We start from the raw sequence: 13,186 nt of genomic DNA on the forward strand, positions 1-13,186 counted from the left end.
TTATATAAAAGTTTACATTTAAAAAAAAAAAAATCCTATCCTGATTTGTCAATTGAATGAAAACCAATATTGCTCATCTGATTGAATACCTAAAAGGACCAACAATTAGTTATTAGTACCAATTAAAGAGTAAGTAACATTTTGGAGAAATTCTTAACGTAATTGTCACACCGTTTCTAACAAACTCTTATGAGAATTAATTATTATATTATTTTAAAACGAAATATCAATTATATCGCTCATATCATATTATGACAAATAAATTAGAAATCATGGTCCGTCCAATAATGCATACATGGTAACTTGATAATTTTGATGAGTGAGAGAGAGACAGAGTCGTCCGAGTGCGAAAAGCACTCAAATACGTGATAAGTTTGATAATTTTGATGAGAGAGACAGAGAGAGAGAGAGTGGTACGAGTGCGAAAAGCACTAAATACATGGTAACTTGTCCCAACCGGCAAAGAAGTGGAAGTCCGTTACGTCACCGTAGTTTGACCGTTACGCCACGTGGCGTGATCTGGTGGGATCATGGACCTACTTGAAGCCCTGAAACCCATGCCATTACTCGGATCAAAACAGTAGTTTGTCCTTTTTCTCTAATATACTATAAGGTGCGTGTCACAGTTGATCATGGGCATGGCTGAGTCACGACTCGGTTGCTGACTCACTCACGTGAATTATCACATGCATGCGATAGAGATAAAAGCACCAGCTTCCCATATCAATATCATCAGCCTAGCTGCCTGTGCTCGCTTATCACTTTCTCTCTCTTCATTTTATCTCTCAAACTTTCCTACCTAATTACCTACACCAACAAAACGATCATACAAAAATTCAACAACTTAAACACATTTTTCGTCTGGTAAAAATGCGTTTCTGATCGCTGTGTTTCGTCTCGATTTCGATTTTGATCACTGTGTTTTTTTGTTTTCGTCGATTTGGTCATTGCGTTTGGTTTGTTTGAAAATTTTCCAGTTTCCAGAGTTGAATTATTGAAATAATTTGGTGTTCGTGTAGATTCTGGTTTTGGTTTCGGTTTCGGTTTTTTATTAAGATTACAATGATTGGAAATGGGGTGGTGGGGATTTTGGCCGAGTCTGTGAACAAGTGGGAGAGAAGAGCGCCTCTGACGCCGTCTCACTGCGCTCGGCTGCTCCACAGCGGGAGAGATAAAACCGGAGTTTCTCGGATCATACTGCAGCCCTCGACGAAGAGAATTCATCATGATGCAATGTATGAAGATGTTGGATGTGAAATCTCTGAGGATTTGTCACAATGTGGTTTGATCCTCGGCATCAAACAGCCAAAGGTACTAATTTTTCGTTCGTTTTATGTACCATCAAGTTTGTCAATTGATTTGCAGACGTAGACAGAATAGTTTAGAATATCGCCTTGTAAAGAGAAAGTTTGTCGATTGATCACAAATTTTGATACAATTGTTTGGATTTGGTGCAGCTGGAGATGATTCTGCCGGATAGAGCTTATGCGTTTTTTTCGCATACTCATAAGGCTCAGAAGGAAAACATGCCACTCTTGGATAAGGTCTTGTTTTATTTTCGTATGTTTTCGAGCAGTGCATCGATTTTTAATACTTGGTTTTCTTCGTTATCAATTTATCAATCTCTGTGTGGTGTGCAGATCCTAGCAGAAAGAGTGTCGCTCTATGATTACGAGCTTATCGTCGGGGATCATGCGAAAAGACTACTTGCATTCGGAAAGTACGCTGGTAGAGCAGGATTTATCGACTTCTTGCTCGGTTTAGGACAGAGTATGTTCCAATTCACACAATATCTGAGATGTTTTAAATTCATCTGCTACGGTAATTTTAAGTGTGAAATGGGGCATGAGCTGGAAGTTTTGTATTCGTTTACGTTTCTCTTGTGTACTTTTGGGTACTTTGGATGTCAGGTTTTTTCTCACTTTGTTTTAATTTGTCAAGGGTACCTAAGTCTTGGATATTCGACACCGTTCCTTTCGTTGGGTGCATCTTATATGTATCCATCCTTGGCTGCTGCCAAGGCAGCTGTAATTTCTGTGGGCGAAGAGATAGCAACTCTCGGACTGCCATCAGGGATCTGTCCTCTTGTCTTCGTTTTCACCGGTTCAGGAAATGGTACATTGCTTGTTCTTACGAAGCTTAAATTTCTTTAACAATTAATGGCAAAATATATCTTATGTAATTTTATTTCCTGTAGTTTCTTCTGGTGCACAAGAGATACTTAAGCTTCTTCCTCATACTTTTGTGGAACCAAGCGAACTTCCGGCGCTATTTGGGGTGGTAAGTAGTAAAACTAGTATAGTAAATGTGGTTCCAACTTGGTCTTGTAAGATAACAATAATAGAAGGGAAAATGCACTTCTAATTTGGTTCTTATCGACTCGAGAGACATAAAGTTTAGGTGGAAACAGCTCTGTACAAATAGATGTCACCCTTCTTTCTGTTAGGTTTTCATTCTTTTTTTTACCGATTAGGCAAAGGATGCTGCTCAAACTACTCGAAAATCGAAAAGGATCTTCCAAGTATACGGTTGTGTTGTGACTAGTAAAAACATGGTTGACCACGAAGATCCAACAAGAGAATTTGACAAAGTAAGCCCTGATCTCATAGTCATCTTTTAATTCTTTATTCCTCACGTCTTGTTTTTCGCCATCGTATAACAGAATATACTAACTCAAAACGTCTGCATTTTTCAGGCTGACTACTATGCGCATCCAGAACACTACAACCCTGTCTTCCATGAAAAAATAGCCCCATATGCATCTGTAATCGGTATGCTTCACACTCTTCTATCAATTTTTTAGACAAATCAGTAGAGTTAATGTCATTAAATGAATGCCTTGGATTTTAACTTAAGGATTTTCGAAACCTTTGGTTCTCAATTATCGTTATCCATTTCATCCTCTCATCCCATTAGATTTTAAAAAGACAAAATTTACTCTTTATGTTCTTTTCACCTTGCAGTGAATTGCATGTATTGGGAGAAACGATTTCCGCGCTTATTGAGTACTAAGCAGGTTCAAGATCTAACAAAGAAAGGAAGTGTGCTTGTTGGAATCGCCGACATAACTTGTGACATAGTGGGGTCAATAGAATTTGTCAACCAAACCACATCAATTGACTCACCTTTCTTCAGGTATAAGTCATAAACTCCGTAGATTCATGCATAAACACAACCTCAAAATGCATTTTCTTGCTCGCAACATAGTATTTGCAGCTTTTAAAATAACAGTTCTTTCGGTATCATGGTTTGCAGATACGATCCTGTGACTAATTCTTACCACCGTGACATGGACGGCGCTGGTGTGATATGTCAAGCTGTGGACATTCTTCCAACAGAATTTGCAAAAGAGGTGCACTACTTTCATCCCTGCCTTCTTTTTCAATAAATGCAGTAATTCTAGGATCGTCTAATGCCAGAGATTATACTTCTCATGGTTTGATAAAACATTTCTTTAATTTTGGGAAGGCTTCAAAACATTTTGGAGACATTTTGTCCAATTTTGTTGGTAATTTGGCTTCTACAAAAGACATTACAAAGTTGCCTGCACATTTAAGGAGAGCTTGCATAACCCATGGAGGAGCACTTACCTCATTGTATGAATATATTCCGCGTATGAGAAAGTCAGACTCAGAGTAAGTTGCGCTTTCATTTCACATATATACTTGCCTCTTGTTCTTTGGTGTTACGATAAGCATATAATCTCTTTTTGATTTGCAGAGAAATATCAAAGAATCTTGCTAATCACAACTACAAGAACTACAACATATCAGTAAGTTTCTCTATTTCTATTAACAATTTCGGATATTTCTCCGCTTATCATGCCATATATGCTGAGTTTCATTTTAAATCACAGGTATCTCTCAGTGGTCACCTATTTGATCAGTTTCTGATAAATGAGGCCTTAGATATCATTGAAGCTGCAGGCGGCTCCTTTCATTTGGTTAAGTGTGACGTGGGTCAATGTTCGGATTCTCTATCATTCTCCGAACTTGAAGTAAGTAGACCTCTAGCCAGTTTGGTCATCGAAGAGGTTTTCACTTTGGTATCTTCGAGTACAAGTTATCTTTACGTCAAATTTCATAGCATGAACTCGTTGTTATGGACAGGTGGGTGCAGATGACAGAGCAGTTCTTGATCAAATTATCGACTCTTTAACTTCTCTAGCAAATTCAAACGAAAATCATGAGTTAAAGCAAGAGAAAAATAAGATTTCTCTGAGTTTTGGTGAAGTCCAGCACAGTCCCACTAAAAAGGGAAATGACACGAAAAGAAGGGCTGGGGTTCTGATTATTGGAGCAGGCCGGGTCTGCCAGCCAGCTGCTGAGATGTTAGCATCAATTAGCGGAATGTCATCCCAAGAATGGTACAAAACATGCTTTGAAGATGAATTCGAAGAGATTAATGATGTGCAAGTTACTGTTGCATCTCTCTACCTAAAGGATGCTGAAGAGGTATGGCTGCAGAAAACCATATATTTCAAAAACCTGCTTTCAATTCTATCATGATGTATATTTTTTTCATTCCAAGAATGATGTGCAAACTTTTATGTATTCGTCTCATTTTTTTGCATTTGAACATTTTGATGCTGAAATTTTGGAGCAGATCACTGAAGGTATTCCAAATACAACAGCAGTTCAACTTGATATTTCTGACACTGGCAGTCTGCATAGGTATATATCGGAGGTAATGACTTTTCTGAGCAGTTTTTGAATTTCAGAGAACTCGAATGCCTAGCAGCTATATCACAGATGATCAAAATGATTTGTTTAACTTAGATGTCTACCATTTTCGGTGTTCAAAACTTGCAAAGCTTCAATCGCAGTCTTATCTTTTTGGTGTTCTTCGTTTCCCTCATGCAGGCTGAACTTGTTATAAGTTTACTGCCGGCTTTTTGCCACGTTACTGTAGCAAATGCATGTATTGAGGTACTTCACGTTGCCTCACTGTTATATTTTCTTTGTTTTCCGTTCTTTATTTTTCCTGCCTTCCTTCCTTTAGCTAAGGAAAAAGGTTTTGTGTCTTCATTCAGCTTAAAAAGCATCTTGTCACTGCTAGCTATGTTGATGAATCCATGTCAAAACTGGATGAGAAGGCAAAGAGTGCTGGTATTACGATTCTTGGTGAGATGGGCTTGGACCCTGGGATAGGTAATGTCTTATGTCCGGAAGTGCTTTTAGAATAACCAGAAACGCTTTCAAATGACGAAAAAGAGAACTATTGAAACTAGTCCTTGTGATTGAAAAAACTTTGGCCTATTAGTAATGCAATTACTATTTTGATTTCGTCCGACTTCAGATCATATGATGGCGATGAAGATGATCAACCAAGCACACTTTCGGAAGGGGAAAATAAGGTCTTTCACTTCTTACTGTGGTGGACTGCCATCCCCAGCTGCAGCAAACAATCCGTTAGCATATAAATTCAGGTAACTCGGAGTGGATACCCTCCTCAATTATATCTACTGTGTATAGTTTTACTTCTAACTTCTATTAACCTATCATTTCAGTTGGAGTCCTGCAGGAGCTATTCAATCTGGACGTAATCCTGCCACGTACAAATCTAACGGCAAAATTGTAGAAGTTGATGGTATGTTGTCAGTGATGAGCTATTTTGATTATCATAATGAACACGAATCATTCTGCACTTTTTCACTTTTATCTTTATGGTACAAAATTGCAGGGAAGGATCTTTATGATTCAGCTGCGAAATATCGGGTTCCAGACCTTCCAGCTTTCTCGTTAGAATGCCTTCCAAATCGTAACTCCCTAGTTTATGGGGACTTGTATGGAATAGGACATGAAGCATCAACAGTCTTTCGTGGAACTCTTCGATATGAAGGTATGACATTGCTTGGTTTCCAGGTTAAGTTAATGCTTAGATTTTGACTTGAATTCTATTTTCCGTAGGGTTTGGAGAAATAATGGGAACGCTTTCAAGAATTGGTTTATTCGAATCGGAACCTCATCCGCTTCTTAAGGATGCAAAGAGACCCACATTCAGGAAATTTTTGTCTGAACTCCTCAAAATGAAAACTGAAGATCTGGACAGACCTCTGATCGGAGAGAAAATCATCCCCGAAAGGATTGTCACGCTCGGATACTGCAAAGAGCAAGGAGCTGCTGTGAGGGCAGCTAAGACTATCGTGTATGCACATTGCACCTCTTACCCCTTTTCCTTCCATTCTTCTTGTGTGCTCGTATTTTCTAGACAGAGTAATACTGAAATGTATCGGTTTGTTCTCCGTTGTGGAACAGATTTCTGGGACTTCACGAGCAGAAAGAGATCCCCGCCTCTTGCAAAAGCGCATTTGACGTTGTTTGTCTTCGGATGGAAGAGAGATTAGCATACTCCAGCATGGAACAGGTAGGTTACTTGCGAGACAAGTGAAACAGCGTTATGATAGCCAAGTCATTTTACACCAAAATTATGCATAACCTGTGTGATTTGTGGTCAGGATATGGTGCTTTTGCATCATGAAGTGGAGGTTGAGTTCCCGGATGGACTTCGAGAGAAGCATACAGGCACCCTGCTGGAATTCGGGAAAATGAAGAGTGGTAAAATGATCACCGCCATGGCGTCCACTGTTGGAGTACCGGCAGCTATTGGAGCTCTGGTACTTGCTACACGTTTCTATGATCTTCTATAGTATGCAGTGAGATAAATCCCTAACCAAATTTACTTCCTTGCAGCTCTTACTTGGAAACAAGATCAAAACCAGAGGAGTCTTGAGACCTATCGAACCAGAAGTATACGTCCCAGGTAACCACTTGCTCTTATTCTTCATGATTTAGCCTTTTCGACATGAAATTTCCTTGTCCGCAACATAACTGGTGAATTTTTGTGGTGTTGTAGCAATGGATATGCTACAAGCATATGGAATCAAGTTAATGGAGAAGATCGAGTGATCCGAACTATCTCCCTTCGTCCTTCCTGACAAATATCGACTGACCCAACTTGAAACTCGATGCGCTACTGCCTGGTATCGCTCGGGCGCAAGGGAGCACAGATATTTGAAAGGAAGTGTTTGATGTAAATTATGTGACAGGGCTCCAGTGAGAAGTTTGCAGTGCCTTTTTTTTTCCTTAAGTCGCGGAAAATGGCGTTTGCAAATGGGAGGGGCTTACTGTTCCTACTTGGTGTAAGAAAAATAACGATGCGAACAATGAATTTGACACAGTTGATCAGATCAAAATTCTAATACTTGAGTTCTCCAGGAATGCTTTGTATCGAATTGAGCTGGTTATCGTGTTGGGTTCAAACGAACTTGATCAAACGGTAATGCTGTACAAGTTTGTGCAACAAAATTGAGAAACAACCAATTCATAAGTTCAATGCAGTGTGTAGCCATTTTCCTGGTTGTCAAAAACAAAATTTTAGGGTTAGAGCAAAATCCAACATCTCCGTCGTTCTACTAATAAACTACAGCAACAGTTAGGGGTGGGTTCATTTCAATCGGTTCAGTTTTTTTTTATTTTCGGTTTTTCAAACCCACCCCTAGCAGGAGTAATGGCAAATACAAAACTAGCAAAACCTAAAGAATAAAACAAGGTCACACAGTTAAACAATGGAAAATTTTGGATTATTCGCGAATTTTCGTCATCCTCCATATTTACAACTTGGGAATTTTCCTTTTACCTCATTCTCTTCTAAATGAATAATAAGGAGAAAAAGGAATAGAAACCAAACCCAATCCAGGGTTGGCTTTCAGAAATCTGACACCTAGTTGCCAGAAGTTGGGGTAATGATATGATATTATCACTTCTCACCATTGTCCTACTAAAACTGTCACCGGACAACCCTATTTGGTCCGGTCTCTAAAGACTAGAGTTTCGTCATCAACGATATTTCTGTAGCATCCTTCTGAAGGACTCCGTGTTCTCAACATATCTTGACAAATTGGCGGTCAATCTTGTAATGGGTTGTAAGAAAAACTACGAAATTATGCTGTTTATGGTCATCAGCTGCTTCTCGACTGCTTCCCAGTTATGAACCTTGGTGACCAGGGGGTGTTGATCAATAGACTCGGTCTTGCACCAGGGATATGAGTTCTCATAATCAAAAAGTAGAACCCTGATCCCCACCTCGGCACACTCAAGTGCATATCTTGGATTGTCATCGATTAGAACCTTTGCTCCCAGGGACCTGGCAAGTACATGTCATCAGAACAGAGAGTCGCTATACCATGTATAGTAGGACAATGCTTGAGTCCTATGAGGAGATAGTAGTCGACAAAACCAACAAGCAGGTAAACATGCATCATGATTGGAACAGGAAACTTGAAAATCAGATTTATAGGTTCTAAAAACTGAAGGAAAAATGCTTCAAAAGATGCATACTGAGAAGTTTCAAATACATAACATCTTCGCAACTATCTGAAGTTGTTCATGGGCATACCTGCATATTTCTGACTTAGGCCTGGACTCTCCATGCAAAGCCCAGTGGTTGCCAAAGTGAATCTCCTGAAACAGCCCTGAAAAATGTTGTTCGATCCATTGAAGAGTGTGGTCCTTAATTATATTCTGCCGAGACCTATTAGCACAGAGATGCCAAAAGATCAAGTTACTAAATGCTCTGATAACCATAATAATAAAATGGTCTCAGCTAATTGTACATACGTCACAACCGATAGGTCACAGAAATCTGACAACTTATGAATCGTCTCCTGAGCACCTGGGAGTGGATGGATCCCGGTCTTGAAATATGATGTTTTAAAGAATTCGTGAACACGATAATCGGCTGTCAAAACGAATTAGGTAACCAATCGTGACTATGCTTTAAAGAAAGGAAAAAAGATATGGCAGGAAAAAAGTGCAAGTAAAATTTTAAGCAGCAATCTCAAAACATTTATCAGATGTCTGAATTAAAAATTTGACCATGAAACCAAAAGAATCTGGTGATTTAATGCAAAGATGGACACATTTATAGTACCTTCATCACGTGAACAGTTCCATATCTGTAACAGAAAAGAAATTTGATGCATCAGGATATGTTCAAGGAAATGTAAATATTCTCCCAAGAAAGCGTATCAAGGGAAAGGGTAACAGAAAATGTAAAAATATATCCGTGAAGCCTGCTACCAAAGAGAACTGGCACCTTAAACCACAGACTAAAGAACTCGGATTTCTGGAGTAACAACTCAACTCAACTCAACTCAATCAAACAGAGCGAGGAATGGATGAGGCAAGCAAATATTACTATATTCCAACACAAGAAACGTCTGAAATATAAATCACAGTTCACAATGTAATATTGATTGCAAGTCGAGAATACAAAGTAAACCGCCAACTACTACGAGCATACTTGTAAACAACTCACAGGTTCGCTATTGTATGAAAAATGCTAAAAACATTTGAAATGTTGAGTCATACCAACTTGCAATGCCAAAATATGGCAAACAAGCAAGCAAACCAACAACCATAATTGCATGACTCTATCTATGTAGCAGTCTAGACTCATTGGCTCAACTAGCTGGCAGGTAATACCTTGAAGAACTCATACACATGGTACTCCGAAACTGAATGGTTGGACGAGTAACGATCAGCAATAAAGCGGTTGAGAGCCGAGACAAAGTTTCCCAATACTGCTCATAAAAAACAGCATTCGGACAAAATAACCATATATCAGCTAAAAACAGTTCCAAGCTCTCGTTTTGGTTAAATCAAGACAAACCCAAGTTGGCAAATATAAAAGACAACATAATAATCGTAACAGAAAAAGAGAATCAATGTATATACATTACCCTCGTCCACATCGACCGCGACAACGATTTTATCACCGGGCAAAGGATGGTGTGGGATTCCAGCCCGGCCTCCGCACTCCTGGCAACCATTTGTGGAGGTCAATCCAACGGTATCCGAGCTGCGGAGGTCCAGCTCAAGATCACGAACCAACTGAGCATTGGGATGACGCTTAATGCTATTGCTATGAGACTGATTGTGGGGATGATGCTGAGATTGTAAGCACCCCTTTACAACAAAATTGCACCCAATGCTTGTATTCCTCAGATTCCCAGGAAAAATCCCAACTTTCCCAGGAAAATTTCCAGCTTTCCCGGGAAAATTAGCAGACTTGCAAGAATGGCCCGCAGAAAAATGGGAAGGCGTCCATTGAGCTTGGGTTTGAAACCCTCTGCATCCACTATGGCTAAACAAAAAAGCAGCCGCCATGGCCTCTGTATACTGCTGGCGGCGATGGAGGAGCAAAGGTCGGTGCTTTGAGCTTGCGAAGAGGAAGCGATCGACGCCTTGCCTTTTCAACAACAACATAACGATCCCTAAATGCCCCTCACACCCAAAACCCCAACATTCACAGAGATTGCAGCATAAACCCTAGAAACTGCCGATTTGGGAATGCCCAACTCCCAAAACGTAGCGGGAAGATTCCTCTGCAAAATTCTGAGTCGGCCACGGGATGCACGAAGTTGGGAAGGTGAATCCAAAGAATGCAAGTCACGTATATTCATAAAAGAAAATAAATTGGAAGCTCTCTCCTCTCTCTCTCTCTCTCTCTCTCTCGTTCGTTTCTCTGGAGCTGTGATCCAATCGAATAAATTTGCAAAAAAAAAAATCTAAAAATTATTATTTTTGTTTAATTCTGAATTACTTTTTAGTAATTTTCAGTTTATGAGGATTAATTATTGGTTAAAGCGGAAACTCGGCCTTGATTTCGGATTAAATTACAAAAATTTAATTTGTAAAAATGGATGCCTTCCCTCCTTCAGTACCTTTCTTCTTCTTTCATTCCCGCGTGTATCATTTATGGGACCCACACCAATGTAATCCGACGGTCTTGATTGTGTCCACGTTTTATGCTTGCGGTGGGCCATCTCTTTCTTTTCCTTTCGTCTGCTTTTGTTGCTTATTTTTTGTGTTTTCTTGGCCATTGAAAAGAAAAGGAGTCTAACCTTGGCTTTGCTTCGGATATGAAAACTGATGTTATTTTACGTTTATTTAGAGTAACCCTGATCAACTACATGCTTAGTAACTTTGTAATTGTCATTACCTCTCTTTGTACATCAATAACAATTTCTTTTATCTCAATAGTTCACATGTTACGACATGCAATAATTAGTATTGTTCTTTTAGAAAATCTGCTTTGTAATCGAATGTATTATCCTTACGTTTACAATCGAGAGAAAATCTTGTGTTTGGATATCCGTACAGTGCACTAAACACAAAAGAGTTAAGGGGTCTTTGTGTGTGTGGTCAAATAGTCACGTTACCCAAACATATGGACAAAATACAAGAATTTCTCCTCCATTTTAATATTGTTAAAATTCTCTCGTACTTGTTCGATTAGCGAATCAATCGTTAATTCAACTATCATATAATGTAATCAGTTAATCTGATTTAAAAATACATCGTTTCAATATGAAGGGGATTAAAATGGACAAGAACACAAATGTAGGTAAAAAACAATCAGCATCGATTCAATGCAAAGTAAACCTTAAAATATATACAAGTGGTGGTAAACCCTTAAAATATATACAATACAAGTGGTGATGAAAATTTAGATGATCAATGTGGACACTAGAACAAGCGCAAGTAACCCCATCACAACTTTGTAGGAGCTGTGCTCTCTCAATCCAGCAGAAGGCGAAGCAGGAGACCGCGGTCGAGACTTTGCGAGGTCAATCATGATCTCGAACCGGCACGAACCATTCTGAGTCGGAGTTGGATCCATCTTTGTAATGACTGAAAGACCGGAGAAGTTGCAGGCATCGTTGCGCTGGTCCATTGTTTGAAAGTACATGTTGAAAGCATAAGAGGCATTGCTTTTAGCATCAAGCATTCCACAAGAAGATCCATTTCCAAGACTTGTGCAATCTGCATGGGAGCAAGCATAGTTGATACTTTGAGCCAAATTTGGATCGGAAGTGCTCGCGTCCGGCGACATTACGCACCATTGTCTAGGCAAATACTTCACCCCTTTCGCCGGAACCAAAGATTTTCCGCTACCCATGTCCAACGGGTATTTGAGTGATCCGTCGTAATTGAACATCCCCCAATGCCTCTCGAAATTCCCGGGCTGAACGCTCTTGGCATCTTCATCTATGAGTGCAAATATGTAAATGTCGGGCGCAGCTGACCTCTTTGGGGTGCCTTCTCCCGCAAGGATTCGGTTTAGAAGGCCTTGGTTGAACCGCCGGGCGTCTTGTATGTTGGCATTAGGGTCACCATCCGTTGGCCATCCGACTTCTCCAACAATGACAGGCAATTTGGAGAAGCCGTTCTTTTCGAGGGCGGCAATACAGGTGTCGAAGTTGGCATCAAGCACGTTGGTGTAGGAGATCGAGCCATCGACAACGGGCTTCGCAGTGTTGTTGAAGAAGGCGTATTCTTTCGGAAAATCGGGGTCAGCTTGGAGGCTGAGGAAAGGGTAGATGTTGATGGTGAGAACGCCGTTGTTGTCGCTTAGAAACTTCATGATGGACATCATGAGGGTGCGGATGTCAGACCGGAAGTCGCCTCCGGAGGGAAGGCCGGAGTCAGTCTGGTAAACGTCGGCGTTTATGGGAATCGTCACCTTCACTTGCCTCCCTAGCCCTGCTTTTATGAGGGCTGCTTGAATATTTTGGAGTGCTGGAAACGTAGTTTGCAAGAAAGTGTCCTTGTAGGCTGTGAGGAAAGGTTCATTGCCCACGGCCACATACCTGCGTAGATTCAGATGTTAATTTGATATCTAATATAGGAGAAATTCTTGAGCCCGGTAGGTAAACCACACACGCAAAAAGTGCGACTCCCTTATATTGGGTGGGCCAACATTGTACTCTCTGAAACCTTTACAATTTTGAGTAATACGAACGAAAATTTTGAGTCATTTACCTTATATCGACGCCGTTTTTAGATATGTAGGAAGATACATTTTGAGACACCCATTTCTCAGCGACAGTAACACTACTAGCAAGTGGTGCCAATAAATCATTAGGTATCCCCACCATAACCTGGATGCCTGACCTTCCCAGAGCTTGCAACGCCCCGGCATCAGCTTCGAACAGCTTCACCTTGCTGAAGCCATTGTCCTTCAAAAGCTTGACGACAATCTTAGGAGGCAACGGGTGCGTGGAACGGGTTCCCCAGTTGCACGCCAAGCCGCCAGCACCAAGCACCCCTCTCACCACGCCTTCGCTGGTAACGCAGAGCAACAAGAACAACAAGAACCGGAAACCCATGTTTTCTTACGC

At 40.4% G+C, this 13,186-nt stretch overlaps 3 protein-coding genes across 3 annotated transcripts; 1 reads left to right on the plus strand and 2 right to left on the minus strand.

Annotated features, from left to right (window-relative positions):
- The first annotated feature begins 724 nt into the window (after positions 1-724).
- LOC137746970 (alpha-aminoadipic semialdehyde synthase) lies at positions 725-7,201 on the plus strand. The gene is made up of 25 exons (XM_068486972.1): positions 725-864; positions 1,020-1,311; positions 1,458-1,544; positions 1,641-1,770; positions 1,942-2,115; positions 2,198-2,280; positions 2,474-2,590; positions 2,696-2,771; positions 2,964-3,135; positions 3,256-3,352; positions 3,469-3,635; positions 3,721-3,772; positions 3,857-3,997; positions 4,110-4,454; positions 4,606-4,686; positions 4,863-4,928; positions 5,033-5,150; positions 5,299-5,428; positions 5,510-5,589; positions 5,683-5,841; positions 5,910-6,147; positions 6,258-6,366; positions 6,458-6,616; positions 6,693-6,762; positions 6,856-7,201. The coding sequence occupies exons 2-25, from the start codon at positions 1,063-1,065 to the stop codon at positions 6,906-6,908; spliced, it is 3,153 nt and encodes a 1,050-aa protein (XP_068343073.1). The 5' UTR covers positions 725-864; positions 1,020-1,062; the 3' UTR covers positions 6,909-7,201.
- A 139-nt stretch (positions 7,202-7,340) lies between these two features.
- LOC137746971 (uncharacterized) lies at positions 7,341-10,538 on the minus strand. The gene is made up of 6 exons (XM_068486973.1): positions 9,743-10,538; positions 9,486-9,583; positions 8,932-8,956; positions 8,619-8,739; positions 8,398-8,532; positions 7,341-8,145 (listed from the first exon to the last, which is right to left on the minus strand). The coding sequence occupies exons 1-6, from the start codon at positions 10,266-10,268 to the stop codon at positions 7,935-7,937; spliced, it is 1,116 nt and encodes a 371-aa protein (XP_068343074.1). The 5' UTR covers positions 10,269-10,538; the 3' UTR covers positions 7,341-7,934.
- An 865-nt stretch (positions 10,539-11,403) lies between these two features.
- LOC137748996 (glucan endo-1,3-beta-glucosidase 5-like) lies at positions 11,404-13,176 on the minus strand. Its single transcript, XM_068489176.1, has 2 exons — positions 12,828-13,176; positions 11,404-12,655 (listed from the first exon to the last, which is right to left on the minus strand). Exons 1-2 carry the CDS (start codon positions 13,172-13,174, stop codon positions 11,512-11,514), a joined length of 1,491 nt encoding a protein of 496 aa, XP_068345277.1. The 5' UTR covers positions 13,175-13,176; the 3' UTR covers positions 11,404-11,511.
- Positions 13,177-13,186: the final 10 nt, after the last annotated feature.

This window comes from Pyrus communis, chromosome 10, assembly GCF_963583255.1.
Source record: "Pyrus communis chromosome 10, drPyrComm1.1, whole genome shotgun sequence".
NCBI classification, from domain to species: Eukaryota; Viridiplantae; Streptophyta; class Magnoliopsida; order Rosales; family Rosaceae; genus Pyrus; species Pyrus communis.